Source organism: Erpetoichthys calabaricus, chromosome 11 (genome assembly GCF_900747795.2).
Source record: "Erpetoichthys calabaricus chromosome 11, fErpCal1.3, whole genome shotgun sequence".
Taxonomy (NCBI): Eukaryota; Metazoa; Chordata; class Cladistia; order Polypteriformes; family Polypteridae; genus Erpetoichthys; species Erpetoichthys calabaricus.
Window position 1 is genome coordinate 140,318,011 of NC_041404.2, and position 11,238 is coordinate 140,329,248.

The window sequence follows — 11,238 nt, forward strand, 5'->3', positions numbered from 1 at the left end:
CCGGGCAGGGTGCCAACCCACCGCAGGACACACACAAACACACCCACACACCAAGCACACACTAGGGCCAATTTAGAATCGCCAATCCACCTAACCTGCATGTCTTTGGACTGTGGGAGGAAACCGGAGCGCCCGGAGGAAACCCACGCAGACACGGGGAGAACATGCAAACTCCACGCAGGGAGGACCCGGGAAGCGAACCCAGGTCCCCAGATCACCCAACTGCAAGGCAGCAGCGCTACCCACTGCGCCACCGTGCCGCCCTATAGCGCTTTTCTCACTACTCAAAGCGCTCAGCAATTGCAGGGCAGAGTCCCTATTGTGCAGATCCCTAGCCTCAGAGCCAGCACTCCGCCTGTGGTTTTCACCGCCCTTGCGTTTTCAATTAGACGTCTAGCTGAATTAATCAAGCCGGTATTCTCCAGTTTTATTTCTTTGGGGTTCAATTTAGAAGTTACAAAAATGTGTTTTGGGAAATTTTTATTAAAGTGTGCCGGGCATTTATGTAGAGTTGTCTTCAGAAAGTTTCCAGACAACTTCATTTTTTCACATTTTGTTATAATAATTTTTAACATTTATATAGCGCCTTTATCCCTACTCAAAGTGCTTCAACTTCAACCACCACTAATGTGTAGCATCCACTGGAAGATGCAACGGCAGCGATTTTTGCGCCAGACCCTCACCCTACATGCGCTGTTAAGTGGTGAAGGGGTGAGAGAGAGACAGGGGATGATCAGGGGTCCAGAATGATACACCCTGCTGATGAACAGGGATCCTTTAATGACCATAGAGGGTCAGGACCTGACGGCGCCATTTTTACAGACGGAGAGGTGGCTCTGAGGCTGAGGATCTGTGCTGGTATCCGGAAGGTTTCCGGTTTAGATCCCCGTTACTGCCAAAGGGGGTCTTACTCTGCTGGGCCCTTGAGCAAGGCCCTTAACCTGAAGTTACTGCTGTACAATGGCTGACCCCAAGGGGTATGCGAAAACTGACAAATTCCTAATACAAGAAATTGTATACGGTAAAATAAAGAACAAAAACAAAATATTACTCATACTATCATGCTAATATCATACTAGTATTCAAATTACGCCCCAGTTCACCAATTTGAACTCAAAACAAACCCCCAAAACAACCTGAGCCTTAAACCGCTACGGGTATTCAGTTAACGTTGGGTAACAAAAAGCACAATGTGCAGGAATACAGAGGTGCTAAGGTCCAAGTGGCATATTGAAAACCCAGAAAACGTTATTAATACGAATAATGAATAATCCATCAAGATAACCATGCCACACATGAAAATTAAAAGTTAAATAAACAAAGAAAACCATAAAATAAAAGATCCAAATGTCCAATTGTTTGTTGAGCCCAGTGTATCAGCTCACTGATTCCGTACAAGGAGAAAAGCTGAAAAAAGTGCAAACTGCGCGACTTAGTTATTATATCTACGTTTTCTTTTGTAAATCCTTCAAAGAAAGAATTACGCACGACTTCGACATCCCTCCAGCGGTAAGAACTCGTATAACAAGAAGAGAGGAGCTGCCGCCGAGAGCCGTCACGTGACTGGGGCTCGCGCGCACCCTTCCTTGTCAGGTGACGAGGTCGGTGCGGGTCTTCCGGAAGTACGATGGCGGCTCCCTTGTTGGAGTACGAGACGCAAATATTCCTCGATTTGTTCGGCTCCGACGGGCTTCTGGTGACGGCGGAGGGCTTGGGTCTCGACCGCATCCTTCTAAATTTTCTTCGACTTTATTCTGACGCGGGGAACCTGGTGCTGCTCCTGAACACCGGGGTGGCAGAGCAGGTGAGCGGTTGGGATGGGGCACTGGTCCCAATCGAGCAACTGATACGACGATTGCTGAGTAGTTCTGCAGCTTTATTTTATTTTATTTTATTGAAGGCTCAGCACATTCCAAGAATATATCAAATTGTTTCATTATTTGTTATCATTTTATTATTTCCTAACTTGTTTTAGTGATGGCTCTGCACATTCCAAGAATCTATTATCTTGTTTTATTATTTGTTATTATAGGTATGTTATCATTTGTTCACTTGTTTTTTAGAAAAAGAAAACCACAAGAGTAGAATGTTGAATGACAAAAGTAATAATAATAATAATAATAAATTTTATTTATATTGCACTTTATATTTTAGCAATCCCAAAAGTATTTTAAAGTTGGACTGCCCGAATAAAGTCGCAGATGTACTTGTTTTGTTGAAATCGCAAACCTGTTAGTTGAGTTGTGTAATTTTAATAAGTCAGTCTTGTTGTTGTAGTTAAGTCATTTTTTATATGTCTGCCAGTATAAATGATGATGGCATCCTGGAAAGCCTCGCCTTATGCATGTAAAATGTAGCTAATATTAAAATGAAATGAAGTGTGTGATGTTCAGTTGAGCTAAAGGAGGCAAAATAAAGATGTAACGGTACCTAGCACCTCTTTCTCCACCAATCGTTTTCTTCACGTCTAAGAAAAGAGCCGACAAACGCACAATGAAAACGTCGGTGGCCGGTACCTTGTGAGTGAGGCCTCTTTACAGAGCACAATACACGGCGTTAATATCAAACGAGCTTTAATCACCGGGTAGTATCTGTGTAATATTGTAAATTGCAATTTGTTCTTTTTTTATTGATTATTTCAAAAATCGGCTCGTACTGTGACAGAGCGGGACTGAATCGGTGACGTTGAGCGCTGCCGGGGACTGCGCCGATTCTTGCATCTCGGACTAACAAAACGGTCCATACGTTCGGCCGCTTAAGGTGGGGACTGTAGAAGCGAGTCTTGGGGTGGAGATGCAGTAGTACTTTTGGTGTGCTGTCCGCCGCCTGCTCAACATTACAGCTCCTTATTTATTTATTCGTCCATTATCTCAACCTGTTTAATCCTCAGCAGGGTCGCAGGAGAGCTGGCGGTGATCCGAAAAAGCGCAGGGCGCAAGGCTGGAACAACACCTGGACAGGACGACATGCATCAAACGGTGAACACACACGGGCCAGTTTAACAAAGCCAGTCCACCTAACTTTTATGTCTTTGTACTTTTGGGGGGTGACCCCCATGAACTTGTGGCAAAAACATGCAAAGTGAGGGAAGACCCCAGTTCTCCACAATATTAAATATATTTCACCAGCAGGGGCCCATTGTCCCCCACAGGGCTCTTCAAAGTATACAGTATGTACTGTATATGTATGTATATATATATATATATATATATATATATATATATAAAAGCGTGATCAACAATCTGGGAGGGGGGGCAGCCTTCCTTCATATTTGTATATATTTTATACAGGTTAAGGCTTTGGACCTCAAACCGTGAGGTTGTGGGTTCAAATCCCGTCACTGACTCTGTGTTATCCTGAGCAAGTCACCTCACCCACCTGTGCTACAATTAGGGGGATAAAAAAAGAAATGTTAACCAATTGTACCTTAAATTTGTAAGTCACTTTGGATAAAAGCATCAGCCAGGTAAGTGAATGTAAATCATGAGGAGGAAGAAGAAGCTGACAGATTAGAGTGTAAGCAAAAAAAAAAAATAGTGCACTAAATTAGAGTAATATTTTTATAAGTGAGGGAATATATATTTTAATATTTAATTAAAATATATATATTTAATATATAATAATATTTTACGAGTGAGGGAAGAATGGAGCGTGAGATCGACAGGCGGATCAGTGCGGCATCCGCAGTAATGCGGGCTCTGCATCGGTCTGTCGTGGTGAAAAAGGAGCTGAGCCGCAAGGCGAAGCTCTCAATTTACCAGTCGATCTATGTTCCTACCCTCACCTATGGTCATGAGCTATGGGTAGTGACCGAAAGAACGAGATCGCGAATACAAGCGGCTGAAATGAGTTTCCTCCGCAGGGTGTCTGGGCTCTCCCTTAAAGATAGGGTGAGAAGCTCAGTCATCCGGGAGGGGCTCAGAGTAGAGCCGCTGCTTCTCCGCATCAAGAGGAGTCAGATGAGGTGGCTCGGGCATCTGATCAGGATGCCTCCTGGACACCTACCTGGTGAGGTGTTCTGGGCACGTCTAACCGGGAGGAGGCCCAGGGGAAGACCCAGGACACGCTGGAGGGACTATGTCTCTCGGCTGGCCTGGGAACGCCTCAGGATTCTCCCGGAAGAGCTAGAAGACGTGGCCGGGGAGAGGGAAGTCTGGGCATCTCTGCTCAAGCTGCTGCCCCCGCGACCCGACCTCGGATAAGCGGGAGACAATGGATGGATGGATTTTTATAAGATAGATAGATAGATAGATAGATACTTTATTAATCCCAAGGGGAAATTCAAATATAAGGTTCAGTTTTGCAATAACTAATTTGTTGATTGTAACAAGGAACATAAACTTTAGTTTTAATATTGTTAATATAATCAGTTTAAAACATTTCAAGTAATAATAATACATGATACTCCTTATTTACACTGCTGGTCAAAAGTTTTAGGACTCCTCCATGTTTTCAGTTTTTATAGAATTGCATGCAGTTTAATGTTTCATGAACTAATAAGCAATAGCAAATAAACTAAATAAGTCCAGGAGTCATTAAGTGTACAAAATTTTATTGACATTTTTGATTCATCAAAGTAGCCCCCTGTGCTGATATAACAGCCAAACTCTGGTAACCCTTGTGATTCTGAATGCCAGTCCCTCTGTGCAGGTCACCAACTGTGCCTCCAGCAGAAGGACCCCAGATCATCACACTCCTCCTCCATGATTGAGAGTTGGGGTCACACACTGAGGAATCGTCACCATTGCCGACTCGATGGCGTACAAACACCCAGTGTGATGAACCAAACATTTCAGATTTGGATTCTCCGGACTATAAGACTTTCTCTGAGTCTGCAGTGGTCCACAGCTGGCATTTCAAGGCCCTATTTTGTCCTTTAGTGAACGCCTTTCTTCCTGCCACTCGCCCGGTCAAACCCGCAGCACAAATTCTCCTCTTCACTGTCCAAACTGACACTCACATTTGTCGACCTGCACTGTGAAGCTGTTGTGCTGTGAGAGGCGCCTGTCATGTGACCCTCAGAAACCTGTATTCTGATTGGCTGGTGGCTTTGGCTCGGCCAGATCTCTTCCTATCAGAGTTTCTTCCAGTTTCCAGTTGCCTTTGGATTGTGTAGGACACCGCAGGACTCGCAGACACTTTTGGTAATTTCTCTAAATGAGAGGCCTACACTTCTAAGGGTAATGATGCTTTGTCTCATTTCATTATCACTAGCATATTGTCCAAGTAGGAGGGTGTAGTGACGCAGTCTGTTCCAGCTCTGCTTTAAGGCAGACAGAGGGGTTTTAAGTAATCAACAGAAGCTGGGACACCTGTGCAAATTGTTTGAAAGGCTTCATTTGCTTTAATTACTGCAGAACTTATTAGTTGTTCTCTGATGGAGGCCCATTTGTAATATTCAGATATTTCCTTTTATTTCCAGTTTTTGCTAACCTAAAACTTTAAATTTAAACCCTCTGGCAGTTTACTACTTACCTGTTCACCATTTTAGGTCGTTCATTGCATTTCAACTGATTAAACTGAAGAAAAAGTGGCAGAGCCGAGGTGTTGTAAAACTTTTGACCAGTAGTGTAAATCGAGCTTTGTGGTAATGAATTGTACAAAACAAAACCATTAGCACATTTTGGTATTTATTAGCCATCACCCGCAGCTCCACCTGTGTATTAGTGAAACAGGACAGCCCGGCTCCCCACTCCTGACGGCCCGCAGCCTCTGTCTCTCAGATTAGCGTGAATATATCGCTTCTGCAAGCGAAGTATGATTCTTAGCGGGATGAGAGAAGTCGCAAAATCAACCGGAACGTTCAAGCAAATTCTAGAAACAAACCCGATCTAAATCCGTTAAGTAGTTCTCTTGTGCGCTAGCTAAGCGGAAGTAAGGAAAACGCCCCTGAGGCTGGCACATGAGTGAGGAGGACCCCAACCCAAGACAACACTCGGCCCACTGCATGTCTTTTGAATTCGCACAAATCGGTGCCACAAGCAAACTATGATTGATAGTGCAATGAGAAAAGACGCAGAATCAACCGGAATGTTCAAGCAAATTCTAGGAAAAAAAACGTGATCTAAATCCGTGAAGTTGTTCTCTCGTGAAAAGACAGACAGACAGATGTATGTTGGATTTTATATACAGTAATCCCTCCTCCATCGCGGGGGTTGCGTTCCAGAGCCACCCGCGAAATAAGAAAATCCACGAAGTAGAAACCATATGTTTATATGGTTATTTTTATATATTTTAAGTCCTTATAAACTTTCCCACATAGTTTATAAATATTCCCCATACAGCATAAACCCTTTATATTCTCTTAGTTATTAGGTAAGATTCGTTGAAATTATGTATGTAAACACAGTTTATATACTACTCACAAACATACGTATCGTATATCATTGAGGAGTTTTATTTAATACGTAATACAGTTTTAAACATATTGTAATTGAGTAGGTAATATAAAAATACATGAACAGTCTATAACATGTAAATGCTGTACATAAAACCAAAATGTTATTTTAAAGATACTGTAGAGCGTCTTCGATATCACATTTGTTATAGCCATTACAATAGACAGGCCACCGGCAATAAATACCAACAATGCAAGGAAAAAATTGTATAAAATGTGTGCACAGTTACAATAAACGTACATACATGTACTCCGTAGAAAAATAGTTTTGGGTACTCATCAACTTGTCAGATAACGATGACATTTACTGCACTGTCACAGCTGTTCTAAAGGAGCCTCTTCAGGTGACTGTGTAGCACCGCCGTCGTCTTCTTCCACTGAAGGCGTACTAGGCAGTGTTTTGCGTGTAAGGAACATCGTGATGGGCAGTTGCTGGCGCTGCTTTTTCATTTGTGTAAAGAGGTTCCTATACACTTCCGTGGCGCCGTCAAGAGCATTTATAAATTGCAAAGAACGAATCATTTGCGGGTCCCATTCTTCAACTGATGTCTGGAGATCTTTTGCCATTCGTAGAACGGTCGCGAGACGCTCGAGAGTTAGCACAGCACCCAGGAGCTTAACCGCGTGCTCTGATTGGGTAGCTTCTCAGCCATCCGCCAATAGCGTCCCTTGTTTGAATTCAAATGGGCAAATCAACTGAGGAAGCACACGTACTGTAGACCGCAGACATCCGCGAAGCAGTGAAAAATCCGCGATATATATTCACATATGCTTAGATTTAAAATCCGCGATGGAGTGAAGTCGCGAAAGACGAAGCGCGATATAGCAAGGGATCACTGTATAGAGAGATGTGTTTCTGTGATGAATGAGAGCATCATGAGTGAGTTTCCGTTTCACCAATATCGGTATAGTGTGAACTCGAAAGAATCCTAAATGAAGCGAGTTGAGACTCCTGAATCAGGCAGTTCTTGCGCATGCACTTTAAATATCAACCAGCGTCAGAGAAACAAAAGGCGCTGCTGACGACATCAGGCGGGACACACATCAGCTTCAGCACTCCTGTTGAGCTCCACCGAATTCGACAGTTCACCCTCGAGAATCGACTGGAATGGTTCGCCGAAAAGCGTTGGTCATAAAGTCGTTTACGAGTCGCCTGTCAGTGCCTCACACCGAGCCCTAACATGAGCAAGTTGTTTTAAATGACAATTCTAAACTGGCCTAAAAGTGAATGTGTATGTGACTGGTAGACAGTGCAAGTGATGCTGGTAGGATGAGCTCCAGTCCCCTGACCCTGGGCTTATGTGACTTGTAAAATAAAATATACTGCTAAAAAAATGAAAGGAGCCTTATTTAATGAGAATAGAGCATCAAGTCAGTGACACTTGGGGGCCGTTGATCTGCTCAGTGAAGTAGCAGAGGGGCTTGTTCATCACTTTCAGCTGCTTTGGTGCTTTCGGGCAACACTGAGATGACCCCCAAAACAGGAATGAAGGGTTTATGAGGTGGAGCCCACTGACATTTTTCCCTCCTCATCTGTTTTGTCACTCGTTTTGCATTTGGCTGCAGTCAGTGTCACTACTGGTGGCATGAGGCCATACCTGGACCCTACAGAGCTGGCACAGGCAGTCCAGCTTCTCCAGGATGGCACATCAATACGTGCCATTGCCAGGTTTGCTGTGTCTCCCAGCACAGTCTCAAGGGCATGGAGGAGATTCCAGGAGGTAGACAGGCAGTTCCTCTAGGAGAGCTGGACAGGGCGCCACGTAGAAGGTCCTTAACCCATCGGCAGGACCCACTGGCAAGGAGGAACAGGATGAGCACTAGCAGAGCCTACAAAATGACCTCCAGCAGGCAGGCAGGCCGGCCGGCCACTGGTGTGAATGTCTCTGACCAAATAATCAGAAACAGACTTCATGAGGGTGGCCTGGGGGCCCGATGTCCTCTAGTGAGCACCGTGGAGCTCGATTGGCATTTGCCATAGAATAATGAAATTGTCAGGTCCACCACTGGCGGGCTCACTGTGCTTTTCACAGATGAGAGCAGGTTCACCCTGAGCACATGTGGCAGACAGGATAGGGTCTGGAGAAGCCATGGAGAATGTGATGCTGCGTGTAACATCGTTCAGTGTGACCGCGGTGGTGGTGGGTCAGTGATGGTCTGGGGAGGCATAGCCATGGACAGACCTCTACAGGCTAGACAACGGTGGGCACCTTGACTGCCATTAGGCATCGGGATGAACTCCTTGGACCCATTGTCAGGCCCTATGCTGGTTCCTTCTGGTGCACGACAATGCCCGGCCTCATGTAGCGAGAGGATGAAGGACTTGATACCATTGACAGCCCAAAGACATGCAGGTTAGGAGAGTTTGTCATTCTGAATTGGCCCTAGCGTGTGCTTGGTGTGTGTGTGTGTGTGTGTGTGTGTGTGTGTGTGTTCACTCTGCGATGGACTGGCGCCCCATCCATGGTTTGGTCCTGCCCTGGCACCCTATGCGGACCCCCTGCGACCCTGTTCAGGATAAGTGGGTTAGAAAATGACTGACTTAACTATTCATAAATCTGATTTCCTTTCCGGTGGTCTTCAGTTCTTTCATGTACGGCCGATTGCACCCCCCGTGAAGTGCGGCTCAGCCTATTGTCTTTGATCGTTTTATCCCCAACCTGTTTTGCAGGAATTCTTCATCGAGCAGCTCCGGGCCGAGGGTGTGAATCATCTCCCCCGTGTCATCACCAACGAGGTCCCCAGCGGTGAGCGCTATGACGTGTACACACAAGGAGGGGTGCTCTTCGTCACCAGCCGCATCCTCGTGGTGGACTTTCTCACGGACCGGATTCCTGCCCACCTCATCACTGGTGGGTGTCCATTTTCATGATTCATAGGTTTTAGAGGCCTTGCCATGTGCTTGTACTGCAAATGGCACAGAAATGGATGGAGTGGGTGGATAAATTCAGTACAGTAATACAGTAATTAAACAATTCAGGGTGGGGCCAAAAGTCGGCATACAAGATATATTCCTACTTACCAATGGAATTCTTTTTTTGGGGGGCAAAGTGAATTTGTGAATTTCCCCTTGGGATTAATAAAATCTATCTATTATATAGTACCTTCCATCTATCTATCTATCTATCTATCTATCTATCTATCTATCTATCTATCTATCTATCTATCTATCTATCTATCTATCTATCTATCTATCTATCTATCTATCTATCTATCTATCTATCTATCTATCTATCTATCTATCTATCTATCTAGTGCCTTTATTGTCTGTCTGTCTATCTATCTATCTATCTATCTATATAGTGCCTTTATTGGGTGTGCTATATGTGGCCGGAGTGGTTCCCGGGTGATGTGTGATGCACAGGTGAGGAGTCGTCCGCGTCCGTAATTGGTGCCGGGAGCTGCTAATTGCCACATCTGATCCACATCCCCATAATAAATAGAAGCGCAAGGCGGCTAGGAGAGGGGAGAGAAAAAGTTCAGAGAGAAGGACGGAGATTAAGGGAGGGCGGCACGGTGGCGCAGTGGGTAGCGCTGCTGCCTCGCAGTTGGGAGATCTGGGGACCTGGGTTCACTTCCCGGGTCCTCCCTGCGTGGAGTTTGCATGTTCTCCCCGTGTCTGCGTGGGTTTCCTCCCACAGTCCAAAGACATGCAGGTTAGGTGGATTGGCGATTCTAAATTGGCCCTAATGTGTGCTTGGTGTGTTTGTGTGTGTCCTGCGGTGGGTTGGCACCCTGCCTGGGATTGGTTCCTGCCTTGTGCCCTGTGTTGGCTGGGGTTGGCTCCAGCAGACCCCCGTGACCCTGTGTTCGGATTCAGCGGGTTGGATAATGGATGGATGGAGTTAAGGGAGAGGAATGCTGGAGAAGTGGGGAGCCGGTGCGAGTGAGCAAGCGAGGCAGCTGGAAGGAGAGCCCCGAGAGAAGGTTTTGGCCGATACTCAGGGTGGATGGATTGGGTCACTCCTGCCGAGCTTTTCAGAGGAGCAGGAGTGACCAAGATCATGGATGGCTCGCCGCGTAAGGCCAAGAAGGCAGCGGCAGTCGTGGAGGCTTTGGGCGTGTTGAGCCCCAGCGTGAGCGCCCTGGCCGCTGGGGGAAGAAACCCAAGTCTCGGTCTGGGTGGAGCCCGATGTAGCCAGGGATCGGAGGGCTACCGGACCCATGTTGAAGGAGCTGCATTTTGCTGGTAGGGCGACCCCGGAAGGGAGAAGCAGGGGAGTAGCCGGGTTAAAGAAGCATGCACCGGATTTTTTTAAAGAAAGACTTATTTTAACCTCAGGTTTTTAAAGGATTTTTTCTATTGTGTTTTTAACCTCTGTTTTAATGGATGGATTATTTAATGACGTATTTTTGAGACACTGCACTTATTTATTTGAACATTGTTTTGTTTGTTGATTTAAAATAAAAGCACTTTTTGCACCATCCCCTTGCTTTGCTGTGCCTCACTGCCTAGCTCATCGGTGACATTACCGGCGGTGTCGGGTTTAAGAGCGCCCAGTAGCAAAATGGGAGCTTGGAGCGGAACTCGCATCGTCACAGCCCAACGTGTAGAGTTTTCAGGATCGGATGACGTTATCTCCCATCCATCCGTTGGCTTCAAAGGTGTGCCGGGCAACATTCCAAAGCTTTATACTCATTCTCCATGTGCAGGCCCCCCCAGGAGCAGCAGAAACAGGTCACTAATTAAGAAAAAGGTTAGAATGAAAACCTGCTGCCACTGCGGCCCTCCAGGACCGGAGTTTGAGACCACTGGCATACAGCGAGTATAGAAAAGAATCAAAATATTCACATTTTGTTGCTTTGTAGCCTGAAATGAAGAAACACTGAGGGGGAAAAAA

The 11,238-nt window shown here is 45.6% G+C and overlaps 1 protein-coding gene across 1 annotated transcript in view; it reads left to right on the forward strand.

Moving 5' to 3' along the window:
- Positions 1-1,588: 1,588 nt before the first annotated feature.
- ercc4 (excision repair cross-complementation group 4) overlaps positions 1,589-11,238 on the forward strand; it is a 35,223-nt gene continuing 25,573 nt past the window's right edge. The window contains exons 1-2 of the mRNA XM_028814112.2: positions 1,589-1,804; positions 9,069-9,249. Coding sequence (XP_028669945.1) covers positions 1,628-1,804; positions 9,069-9,249 — 358 coding nt within the window. The 5' untranslated portion in view covers positions 1,589-1,627. The remainder of the gene's footprint in view (positions 1,805-9,068; positions 9,250-11,238) is intronic.